Source organism: Melozone crissalis, unplaced genomic scaffold (genome assembly GCF_028551555.1).
Source record: "Melozone crissalis strain CALT ecotype California unplaced genomic scaffold, PUWL_Pcris_2 ptg000066l_1, whole genome shotgun sequence".
Classification (NCBI taxonomy): domain Eukaryota; kingdom Metazoa; phylum Chordata; class Aves; order Passeriformes; family Passerellidae; genus Melozone; species Melozone crissalis.
In genome coordinates, this window is record NW_026535844.1 from 9,606,587 (window position 1) to 9,619,205 (window position 12,619).

The window sequence follows — 12,619 nt, forward strand, 5'->3', positions numbered from 1 at the left end:
CAATGATCCTGATGAGTCCCTTTCAACTCAGCATGGTCTGTGTTGCTCTGAAATTACTTCAGCATCCAGCATTCAGCTTTCACTCTGGAATAAAGCTGTTCCAGCCTGGTGAACACAGACATTCCACCCCTCCTAAGTACAGCACCTACAATGTTCCTTAATTTCTTTGGATTAAAGAAAGAAAGAAACTGCATTTAAATGTCACTGTAACAATTCCATGCCCTTCTGTAAGGAGGGCTATTTACAGAGCAGCTCGACAGAGGCCATGGCTTGCCCTGGCCATGGGAGGGGGCAGAACAGGCTGTGGGTGCCCCCCGTGCCCCCGTCACTCATGGGGGATGTGACAGTGACGGGGCACAGGTGACCTGGTCAGGAGTGCCAGGATGGGGCACAGGTGGCTATGAAAGCACCACGATGGGTGCTGAGACACCAGGGCACGCATGGCCATGGAGATGCCACCGTGGGTACGGTGACACCAAGAGATGTGTGGCCTTGGAGGTGCCACCGCAGGTCCCGAGATGCTCATGGAGATGTCACCAGGGGACAGGTGGCCATGGGGTGGCAATGCCAGTGGGTGTGACAGTGACAGGCCATGCGTGGGGCCAGGCTGGAGTGGCTCTGTGCCCTGTGGGTGGCCTCAGTGGCACCGAGCTGCTTTGGCTGGATCCCAGTGCTGGTGCCGCAGGGCCTGGCCCGGTGCCACTGTCAGCGCCAGCCCTGGCACGGGCAACGCTGGCACAGGGACACGTGGGGCGGGAAGAAACCCTGGGATAGGGGAGACTGAGCATCCGGGGGGCTGTGCCAGGCCAACACCTCGCACCCCACACCCCAGAATTCATCACCCCCCACCCATCATCATCATCACCCCAAAAGTCATCACCCCCCCCCAAACCATGACACCCAAACCATCCTCATCACCCTCCACCCATCATAATCACCCTAAAAGCCATCACGCCCACCCATCGCCTCAAAATTCCCCCCACCCCTCACCACCACGCTCTGTACCCCCTCACCTGCCCCATCCTGTGCCCTCAGAGTCACCCTGGCCCCGCTGTCGCCTCCTCCTGTCCTCGGAATGCAGATACTGCTGCCGGGGTGGCCTCGTCCCCTCCTGTCCCCCCCGGTCCCCCGTGCCCTTGGGCGCCTTGGAGGGGGCGAAAGCGCCTTTTGGGGCCGGGACCCGCCCGCGCTGCCCTTGGGACGCCGCTGTCGCCAGCCCTGCTGCCGTCGGTGCCGGGGGCTGCGGGAGCGTTTCCAGCCCTGCGGCCGCTCCCAGCGGCGGCTCCCGGGACCGCCCGCCCCGTTCGGGGCCGCCGCCGGGGACAGGCGGGGACAGGCGCGACACTCGTGGTTCTTCAGTAGGGCGGGGGGCTCGGGGGTGTCCGGGAGCGCTTCCACCTCCATCTGTTGGGGGGAGAGTAGAGTTTGGGGGTTCCACGGGGTCGATGTGGGGGCGCTGGCATGGGGGAGTCACGCTGGGGGACCCCAGGGGGTAAATTTGGAGTGGTGGGATGGGGGGAGTAATTTTGTGAGCTGGAATTGTGGGTGGCGGGATGGGGGAATCATTTTGGGGGTTCATGGGCTGGATTTGGGGTTAGTGGAATGGGGGGAGGCATTCTGGGGGGTCCCTGGGCAGGCGTGGGTGGGGTTGGGATGGGGAGAGTCACCAGGGGAGTCCAGGGGCTGAACTTGGGCGTCGTGGGATGGGCAACCCCAACCTGGCATCCTCACCTTGAGGGGTCCCCAGTTTTTGGGGTCCCCCCTCCCTGGGATACCCCTGCCCATCCAGGGGCCCCAATTTTTGGGTTATTCTGCCCACCCAGGGGGTGCCCACGTCAGCGCCTCGCAGTGCCCACCCCGCCGGGGACAGGACGATAGGTGCCCCGCCATCCATGGCTCCGGAGGCGTTTCCGTCCTGCCCCGGCCGCGCTCCCCCCGCACCCTGGGGACCCCCTCGTCCCCCCTTTGTCACCCACTCAGCGCGGGGGACGCGCTGGCACCGCAGGACCCCCTCTGTGACATCCCCGAGGTGGCACCTGTGCTTTTGATCATCACCACCCGCCAATTTGTCACCAGCGCCCCAAAGCGGGCAGAGGCCCACATCCTACAAGGGCGGTGGCAGCAATTTGGGGTCCTCCCACGTTACCTCCAGCCCCCGCATCCCCCCGAGGACGCCGCGCGACCCCGTATCCCCCCCGCTGTCCCGGCCGCAGCATCCCCCGAGGGTGCCCTGGGGACTTTGGGGACTGTCCCCACGTCCCCCCGCGCCGTCCCCGCCGCTGCTCCCGCGCTCGGTCCCCGTTCCTGTCGCGGCCTCCCCATGGGCAGGGCAGGAACTGCAGTCACCCCGTCACCTCCTCCTCCTCCTCCGCCGCTCCCTCGGGAGGTGATGCTGCTGCTGCCGCTGGGGACGACCCGGGGGACACCGCGGGTCACCTCTCGGAGACTGCGGGGTCACGGTGGCTCCTAGAGTCCCCCCGAAATGACAGCTGGGGGGGGCGGGATGCTGCAGGTGCCAGTTTGGGGACTGGGTGCTCGTTTTGGGGGGGGAGTTTGGGGTATCCAGGGTGGGTCCCGAAGTCTCCTCCCATCACCCCAAAGTCACCCCCAGCCTGTGCCTCAGTTTCCCCCTTGCTCTGCAGGGACCACCCAGAGCTGATGTTCTGGAACTGGATTTATTTTGGGGGGTTTTGAGGTTGGGGCTGCTGGGATGGGCTGGTGGGCCAGCAGGATGGGCCAGGCTGTGGCTCGGCTGGTGGTCATCTCGGCTGGGGGCTGTCCAGGCTGGGGGGCTGCAGACCAGAGTCCAGCTGGGGCCCATCAGACCAATATCTGCTGGACCAGAGTCCATCCAGCCTGGGCTGGTCTCCATCTGGACTGCGGTCCAACCTCTCCTGCCTCCATCCAGCCCAGGCTCCCTGGCCGGGGCCGCTCCTCACTGCAGAGTGGACAAGACACACGGTCAGCCACAAGATGACCCTAAACCCCTTCCCACCAACCCCACTGGGCCACCCACCCCGAGTCCCCGTGCCAGCGGCGTCCCCTGGAAGCCAGGCCAGCTCTGGATCTCCTGGAAGAGGGCGTTGCCAGGGCAGTTGGTGTGGCCAAGCTGGCGGTGGCCGCGCAGGGTGAAGTCCGGCCGGATGTGGCCGAAGCGGACGGCGCAGGGCAGGAGCTCATCCCGCACGAGGGCCAGCGTGTCGGGGTCCGGCAGGGTGGCCGTGAAGTCCCCAACGATGCCGACGCCGAAGCCTTGGGTGTTGTAGCCCTTGGTGTGGGCACCCACCCAGCGCCAGCCCCGGCCCTCGTACAGGTACCCATCTGAGCCCACCACAAAGCTGTGAGGACGTGATGGCAGTGAGGGGACAGTGGCGGGGACTGCAAAGGGACAGGGACGGGGATAGTGGAGAGACAGTGATGGGGACAATGCGGGGACAATGATGCAGGCTGTGGGGGCTTTATGGGGACAGAAGGGAAATGGGAACGGGGACTGTGGGTCAACAGGGATGGGGACTGTGAGGGGACAGTGATGGGGACTGGAAAGGGACAGGGATGGGGACTGTGGGGGTTGTGAGGACAGTGTGGGGACAGTGATGGGGACTGTGAGATGACAGTGGTGGGGTCTGTGAGGTGACACCAACATGGACTGCCATGGGACAGTGATGGGGACCGCAGGGGATGACAGTGACCATGGGGGTGGACAGGGACCATGGGGAGACAAGGATCGGCCCCATGGAGGGTGGCAGGAACCAGTGGGGGTGACAGTGCCCACAGGGGTACAATGACCGCTCCCACAGGGGGTGCCAGGGCCCGTGGCAGGTGCCATCGCCCCAGGGAGGTGACAGTGACCTGTAGCCGATGTCGTCCCAGCCGCGGGTGTCCTGGTGGAAGCGCTGCATGTCCCTCATGGCGCGGGCGCAGGCGCCGAAGGTCAGGCAGGGCCGCGAGGGCTCCAGGGTGTGGTGCAGGAACACGGAGCCCAGCGGGGGCTGCAGCGGGGCCGGGGTGCCCCGGTAGGGACGGGCACCCCACAGGCAGCGTGGCACGATGGCCGGGCACTCTGCGGGGACAACGGCACGGTGTCACCTGAGATCCTGGGGACATGGCAGAGGGGACACGAGGGGGACATGGGGCTTGGTGGGGACGCAGTAGAGTCTGCATTAGGACAAGGGGCTTGATGGGCCCTTGGGGACATGGTGGTGTCCACATGGGGACGTCATTTGGGGTCAAGAGGCCATTTGGGGACAAGGGCCTTGGGATCACAGCAGAGGCTGTGTGGAGACATAGGGGGTGATAATCTTGTCTGGGAGGTGACAACGCCCATTTAGGGGGTGACAGTCCCTGTTTGAGGGGTGACACCCCCGTTTAGGAGGTAACAATCCCTGTCTGGGAGATGACAACTACTGTTTAGGGGGTGACAACTCTGTTTGGGGAGGACAATGCCCATTTGGGCAGCGACAATCCGTATTTGGGAGATCACAATTCCTGTTTGTGCGGTGGCAATCCCTGTTTAGGGGGTGACAACCCCAGTTTGGGAGGCATCAACCCCATTTATGAGGTGCCACCCCATCCGTACCCACGTAGCGCTCGCTGAACTCCCGCGCCGCCCTCTGAGCCACGGCCGCCACCTCCTGTGTCCCCACGTCTCTCAGGAGCTCCGAGGTGGGCGGCAGCGTCCTCAGCAGCTCCAAAACCGCTGCCACCTCCTTCTCCAGACGTCCCTGTCCCGCCAGAGCCCCAAAACTCCGGCGCCGGTAACTGCTGGGGGGTCTCCCCGCTCCCGAGCCGTTCCTGGTGCCGTAGTAGCCCCGAAGCAGCTCGGCCACCGGGAGCGGTCCCCGGGCCAGCCGCGCCCCCAGGACCGCCCCGTCCATGGCCCCGATGGCCACAGCGTCGGGCACGGGGGACGGGGGACCCCTCAAGGTGTAATTCTGGGGGTTCTCCACGTCGTCCCAGCAGCCGCCGGGTCCTAACGCGGTGGCGTTGTGGCCACCCCCCTGCGCCAGCAGGAAGGACGTCCCCAAAGCCTCGGTGATGGTGACAGCCAGGAGGGGGTCGGCGGGTGGGTCGAGGGTGGGCAGGGGTCGCCCAAAGCCGCCGGATCTCAGCCCCGCCTCGATGCCGGCCAGGAGCGGCCCGAGCGCCACCGCGGAGCCGTCGGGCGCCAGCACCGCCCCCAGCGCCGGGGCCGCCCCAGGGCCGTGGCCGAGCAGCTCGGTCAGGAGCCGCCACTGGCCCGCGGTCAGAGCCGGGGGGCGCTCGGGGGGCACGGGGGGCTCGCCCAGCACCGCCCGGCACCCCGGGGCGCTGCAGACCCCCAGGGCCCGCCCCAGGGCCGCGGCCGCGCCGGGGGAGCCGCCCCGGGCCGGGGACTCGAGCGCGTCCAGGATGTCGAGCACCGAGTCCATGTGGCGCGGGGGGACAGCCGGGGACACCGCCGGGGACACAGCCGGGGACTCCGCTGGGGACACAGCCGGGGACACTGCTGGGGACACAGGCGGGGACACAGCCGGGGACACAGCCGGGGACACTGCTGGGGACACAGGCGGGGACACAGCCGGGGACACTGCCGGGGACACTGCTGGGGACACAGGCGGGGACACAGTCGGGGACACAGCCGGGGACTCCGCTGGGGACACAGTCGGGGACACGCCTGGGGGGACAGAGCGTGGGGGTGAGGGGGGTTAAGGGAGTGGGGAGGGGGTTGGAGGAGGGAGAGGCACCCAAAAGTGCCTCAAGCAAGGGGAGGGCACCCAAAACAGGGGGAAAGGACCCAAAAAAGGGGGGAAATGACCCCAAATAAGGGGAAAAGACCCAAACCCGGGGGAAAGGACCCAAAATAGGGCAAAAAGGACCCAAAAGAGGGGGAAAGGACCCAAAATAAGGGGGAAAGGAACCAAAACAGGGAGAAAGGATCCGGGGAAAGGACCCAAAATCAGGGGGGACGGACCCAAAAGAGAGGAGAACGACCCAAAATCAGAGGAAAAAAGGTGTCGTAGGGTGTTGTGGGATGTCGTGGCGTGTCCTTACCTGTGCCAGGGTGGGCGCAGATGCTCAGTGCCAGCAGCAGCCACGGGAACATCCTGCAGGACACGGGGACACCCTGCGGGACACGGGGACACCCTGCAGGACACGGCCCCGGGGCCCTGGGGACTTTGACCCCACAGGGACACGTGGGGGAGGGACAGGGACACAGGGAAAGGGACAGGGACACAAGAGGGGAGGGGACAGGGACACACGGGGAGGAGGGGGCACAATGCCACCAGGACACACATCAGGGACAATGACGCCACACCTGTAGGGACACTGCCACCATGACATGTCAGTGCATGAAGCCACCATGACATGTCAGGGATGCTGTCACCAGGTCATGTCACCCCCCCAGGTGACACTGACCCTTGTCCTGTCCCCAGCCTGTCCCCAGAGGCATTGGGGTCCCCTGAGTGCAGTGGCTCTGGGACACCCTGGTGGCTGTCACCTGCTTCTGGGCCACTTGTCACCAGCTGAACAAGTTCCCTGTCCCGCCTTAGTGGGTGGTGACATTCAGCTGGGACACTGTAGTGGTGACAGTGGGAACACAGTGGCAGGAACTGCATCAGGCCATGGCTGAGATGAAGGTGCTGATGGCACTGTGGTGGCACTGACACTGTCTCAGTTTGTGACCCCACCCATGTCCAAGTCCCCCATGTCCCCATGCATGGCCATGTCGCCATCCATGGCCACGTCCCCCCATGTCATTGTTCCCCACTCATGCCTTTGTTAAACATCTTTATTTTTACCCCAGTTCCAGGGGTTTCAAAGGGATGAACAAAAATGAAAAAAAATCAAGGCTAAACCAAAAGGATTTATGTGTCTGTGCCAGTTGAGCATCCACGTGCTTACATGGGTGGAAGAACCTTTTTAGATGGGATTTCCATCCCACTGTCTCCAAAATTGTGAGTTTTGCCCCAATACATCCCCATTTTGCTGTGGAAGATGCCTGTGGGCCAGAGAGAATTAAAACGATGGATTTATGTTCGAGAAGACCTCCAAGGCCATCCGGTGTTGCTTGATGCCACCAGAAGATGCAAAAGGTGAGATTTTTCTGGGGACGGAAGTTGACAAATCTGCTCTCCACAATGGATTTCTGATGTGGGTCTGTGGATGTGCCCAGGTGCCCGCAGGGAGACAGGAGGATGGGGAGCCCCCCAGCCAGGGGTCTTCCCGATACGGATCACCAGGACCATGGATCACCAGTTCATCCTGAAGTTCTTCCCACCCTCTCCACACTTGCAGGACCTTTCCCCAGTGTGGATTCTCCAGGGGTAGATCAGAGTTGAGCTCTGGTTGAAGCTCTTCCCACATTCCGATTGCTTGGGGGGCTTCTCCCTGCCATGAAGCTGCTCATGGACACCCAGCTCTGAGCTCTGGCCTATCTCCAGCTGCTTTTCTGGCCCAGGGTGGGTCTTTCCTCCTCACAGATCCCAGGGCTGGGTTTACAGCCCCTCCTCATAAAGGATCTCTGAGGCTTTTCCTCCCTTTTGGATTCCTGCAACAGGGAGCTGCTCAAAACGGCCTCTGCCACGAGGTCCTGCTGCAGGGATCTGTCCGACCTGGTCCCCAAGCTCAGCTCCATCCTCTGTCTGGGGGAGGAAGGACAAGGAGAGGATGGGATTTGCCTCCGTGCCAGAGGGAAGGGGAAGGAGATCCCCCATCTGTTCCAGGCAGCACCGGGGTTGTCCTGCAGCCGGGGCCGTGCTGGGCTGGGAGATGGAGCAGGAGGGAAGGGAAAAGGGGCACTGAGTTCCTCCTCACCTGCCTCAGTGTCCCGGGACCTCTTCCTCTTCCTCGTGGTCGTCTCCCCTTCTGTCAGGCCAAGGTTTGGGAATGGGAAATCCTGGTTTGTGGGGGAAAACCAAGGGGTGAGCTCATTGAAGGTTTGATGGTCCCGCTACGCGAGTCCAGCTGGACAAGTGACCACCCCGCTCAGCCTCGGGGGCCTGGGCTTGGCTCATCTCCAGCCTCCCCCAACCCTTCTGTCTACCGGGCATCCCCCGGCTCCGGGATCGCCCCTCTGTGCTCTCCCCACTCCGGGGCTCCCGCGTTCCCCCCGGCTCTCTCCGGGGAATCCCCCACACCGACATCGCCCCTGTCCCCAAAGGTGCCGCGCCATCGCCACCTGGAATCGCTGTAGATCCTCCAAAGTGGCATTTGCGGCTCGGCTTTGGGCTCCTGTATTATAAATAAGAGGCTTGACTAGGCCAATATTCAAGCAGCAATCAATTTATTAACTAATATGGTAAAGTATGAGCAATACAGCGCTGGGTACAGTGGGGGAAGTTTTCCCTCCAACTGCACATCGATAGTTGAGGGTTACAGATTGTCATGGTTTATAGATATTTATAGGGGTACTCATAAGCTTTCTCAGCAGTTTCTATTCCAAATTTTTACATCACAATTCTATACACTATTGTGATTTAGTTTTTCTCAGGATGTATCTCAAAGGAGTATCCCCAGATGGTGATGGTCCAGTTTCCGAAAGAAGAAAGACGAATCCCATCTGGTAGGGTCCAGCTCCCCAGATGTGGGTCCACTTTTTAATTGCAGAGACTCTAAATCTCATAACAGTGATGTCCAGCTTCCCTTTGGTCAAAACCATAAATCCTTCAGTTGATGTTCATCTTCCTTTCTCAAGCTGTTTTTCTCTGCTTCACTAAGGCGTGAGATAAGCATATTTCCTTTATATATATTCCAAAGCTATAGTTTCAAGGATACAAGTAATATTCTAAAATTTTACTTCAAAAGGTTATTATTGCAGAACTCTTTAAGGCTTAACTACAAGCAAAGAGCAACATCTTTAACACTTTAATTCAAATGCTCCTAAATCAACCGAGGTTAATTGTGAACAAAAGATAGTTCAAAGGCCTTCTTCCATGCTTTACTTTCCTCAGTTATTAGAATTTTTCTTTATACCTGTCCCATGGTCGGCTTCCACACATATCACAATCACAAATACACACATTGCCTGTATGTACCTGACACGAAACACAGCTTTGTATTTCACACCTGCAAGATCCAAACATCCCTGCCCCGCAAGAAAACCCTCCTGGAGACCCTCCGATGGCTTCGAGGCGAGCTCCCCCTCTCCGGTGCCCTGCGGATTCTGGGGGGAGCGACGCTGCCGTAGCCGGGGGAGCCTCAGCGGGCGGGCCGGGAACATCGCGGTTTTCTGCTGCTGCTCCTCTTCCTCCTCTGTTTCTTCTTTCTGCCGCTCCTGCTCCGCTCCCAGCCCGGCCCGGGCAGCGCCGGCACCCAAAAGCGCCCGCGCTCTCCCCTGGGGGTATCTCCAAAACTGCCCCGCCCGCCCGGCACTGGGAGCGATACTGGGAGCACTGGGAGCGATACTGGGAGCACTGGGAGCGATGGTGAGAGCACCGGGCAGGAGCTGGGAGCGCTCTCCCTGCCGGTGCCGCCCGTACTGGGAGCACTGGGAGCGAGCTGGGAGCGCTCTCCCTGCCGGTGCCGCCCGTACTGGGAGCACTGGGAGCGAACTGGGAGCAAACGGCGCCCGGAGGCGGCTGCAGCCGGCGGGGGGGCGGGGCCAGGCGGGGGCGGAGCTATGGAAATGTCAGGGGGAGCGCGTGCTGTGATTGGTGGGTGGGAGCAGAGCGGGGTTTCTCCGGTCACGTGAGGGCTGAGGCGGGCTGGAGCCATGGCGGCGGTGTCCGGTGAGAGGGGGCCGGGACCGGGAATGCAGGACAGAGACCGGGAATGGGAGCGGGAACACAGGACAGAGACCGGGAATGGGGCCGGGAATACAGGACAGAGACCGGGAATGGGAGCGGGAACACAGGACAGAGACCGGGAATGGCAGCGGGAACACAGGACAGGGAGCGGGAACACAGGACAGAGACCGGGAATGGGAGCGGGAATACAGGACAGAGACCGGGAATGGGAGCGGGAACACAGGACAGAGACCGGGAATGGAGGACAGAGACCGGAAATGGGACCGGGAATGGAGGACAGGGACCGGGAATGGGAGCGGGAACACAGGACAGGGACCGGGAATGGGAGCGGGAATGCGGAAATGGGAACGGGAGTGGGAATACGGAAACGGCAACGGGACTGAGAATATGGGATGAGGAGTAGGAAGAAAGGACCGGGATTGAGGATGGGAATAAGGGAACGGGACTGGAAATGCGGGAACTGGAATATGGGAACGGGACCGGGAATGGAAATGTGGAAACGGAAGAGGGAATATAGAAATAGAAATATGCCGACAGGAATACGAGAACGGGAACAGGAAAGATAGGGAATACGAGACTGAGAATATGGGAGCAGCAACCAGACAGAGAATATGGGACAGGAACAGGGAATGAGACCGGGAATGGGATCCGGACTGAGATGGGAGCAGGATGGGGCACGGGAGTGACAGCAAGGAGAGGGGCATCCGGGACAGGGGACACCAGGAACATGGACAGGGGGACTTGGGCATAGCTCCAGGGCAGGGGTCCTTGAGCAGCTGCTCCAGAACCTCCGCCAGGGTCTCTCAGTGCAGCCAGAGACGCTTGGCCCTGGTTTCCCAAAGCCCTGAGCAGCTCCCAGGTCCCTTCCAGGAGCACTCCCTCCAGCTCACACAGCCCCTGCAAGTTCCTGCCATGGCACCGACCATGTCTTAGTGCAAGGTCTTTGTTTTTGCCCCATTTTTGGGTGTTTGGAAAGGACAAAGAGAAATGAAAGGAAAATCAAGGTCACAGGGAGCCTGGAAGAGGTGGAGCCCCCCAGCCAGGTGTCTTCTCAATATGGATCACCAGGACCACGGATCACCAGGGAGTCACTGTGGATCATCCAGCGCGGATCCTCCCATGGGGGATGGAGCTGGAGCAGTGCACGAAGCTCTTCCCACACTCGGGGCACTCGCAGGGCTTCCCTCAGTGGTGCCTCCGTTGGTGTCGGGTCAAGGCTGAGCTGTGCCTGAAGCTCTCGCCACACTCGAGACTCTAGTATGGCCTCTCCACAGTGTGAATCCACTGACGTAGGAGCTTGGAGCTACTCTGAAACCTCTTCCCACACTCAAGACACTCATAGGGCCTGTGACATCACGAGGAGCAGGGCTGGAATGTGCTCTGGGGCCTGGGTCATCACAAGGAGAGGGGCTTGGATGTGCTCTGGTGCCTGTAAATGTGGTAATCACATATGCTCTGAACAAAGAGAGACATAGCTCTCCCAGGATTTTCCTGGGAAGCTGTGAGAAGCTGCGAGAAAGCTTAGAGAAAAGAATTAAAACAATTTTTATCTCTCTTTCTGCACATGTTGTTTATAGATATGATTTTCCATTGTGTGCTATTCTTACTTCGCCAAGAGTGTGAGGTTTTTACTTTAAGACCAATCAGGTCTCAGCTTAATGAGTTGGGTTATAAAAGATGCGCTATTTTCTATTAAATGCCTTCTTTCCACCTTCTGAAGACTGGAGTCTTTGTTCCCGTTCTTGAGTCAATGGCAACGTGTGCAGTGCCCAGGGCAGGGTCACAGCGGGGCAGCTCTCAGTGTCCCCAGCAGTGCCCAGGGCAGCTCTCGGTGTCCCCAGCAGGTCACACTGCCCAGGGCAGCTCTTGGTGTCCCCAGCAGGTCACGCTGTGTCCCCAGGGCAGCTCTTGGTGTCCCCGGCAGGTCACGCTGTGTCCCCAGGGCAGCTCTTGGTGTCCCCGGCAGGTCACTGTGTCCCCAGGGCAGCTCTTGGTGTCCTCGGCAGGTCACTGTGTCCCCAGTGCCAGCGCTCACTGTGCACCCGGGGCAGGCTGCACTGGACGGGACTGGGGCACAAACGCCGTCCCCGGGCCGGGCTCTGCCCCTGCCCCTGGGCAGGGCACGGGGCTGCTGCTGGCCCGGGGGGACAGGCCTTGCCCCCTGCCACTGCCCGGGCCCCTCGGGTGCCTGTCCCATGTCCCTGTGCCTCCTGTCCCTGCTGCTCCCCGCCACCTCCACTGCCTCCATCAGAGCCCCTCTCAACCTCTGCACTGTGACCTCTGTAAAACAAAGAAAGAATGAAGGAAAGGAAGGGAAGTGTAGCTGGTTGACCCTGGCTGGATGCCAGGCACCCACCATAGCTGCTCTCTTGCTCCCCTCCAGAGATGGGCAGGAGAGAGAAAACAGAATGAAGGCTTCATGGGCTGAGCTAAGGACTGGGATAGATCACTAAGCAGATACCATTGTTAGTGTTCAGGAACACATAATCACGGAATGATTTTATTATTTAATAAAATTTTTTAATAAATTATTTAATAAAATTATTTAATAAAAGCAGGTGCTTTTATTAAAGAGCTCTGGGCATCAGGGGTACACAGACCCAAACCTGATTCCAACATGGTTTCGAGCTGAACATGTTTTATATTCTATCATTATACACTTACATATTAATTATTAAACTTACATTGTTCTATTGTATACATTGATTTCATCCAAGCATGATTTTCTTGTGATTCCCTCTCAAACCCCACTACACAGTTTCTCATGATTCTTTAAACAATAATTATATTTAATCACATCTAACAATTATATTATTTATCATGTACTGACTATACAGGTGCAATTTCACATTATCTAGCAAATACAAAGCCTAACATTTCTCAGTGCCTACCTT

At 60.0% G+C, this 12,619-nt stretch overlaps 1 protein-coding gene across 1 annotated transcript; it reads right to left on the reverse strand.

Annotated features, from left to right (window-relative positions):
• Nucleotides 1-2,759: 2,759 nt before the first annotated feature.
• On the reverse strand, nucleotides 2,760-8,123 carry LOC128945585 (N-acetylmuramoyl-L-alanine amidase-like). Its single transcript, XM_054289321.1, has 6 exons — nucleotides 8,118-8,123; nucleotides 6,031-6,103; nucleotides 4,577-5,653; nucleotides 3,850-4,060; nucleotides 3,017-3,338; nucleotides 2,760-2,792 (listed from the first exon to the last, which is right to left on the reverse strand). The coding sequence occupies exons 1-6, from the start codon at nucleotides 8,121-8,123 to the stop codon at nucleotides 2,760-2,762; spliced, it is 1,722 nt and encodes a 573-aa protein (XP_054145296.1).
• Nucleotides 8,124-12,619: the final 4,496 nt, after the last annotated feature.

Coding starts and splice junctions, on each gene's coding strand:
- LOC128945585 (XM_054289321.1), bottom strand. Junction 4,061..4,576: donor GTTCAGCGAGCGCTACGTGG/GTACGGATGGGG, acceptor TTGTCCCCGCAG/AGTGCCCGGCCATCGTGCCA. Junction 3,339..3,849: donor TGGGACGACATCGGCTACAG/GTCACTGTCACC, acceptor ACGTCCTCACAG/CTTTGTGGTGGGCTCAGATG.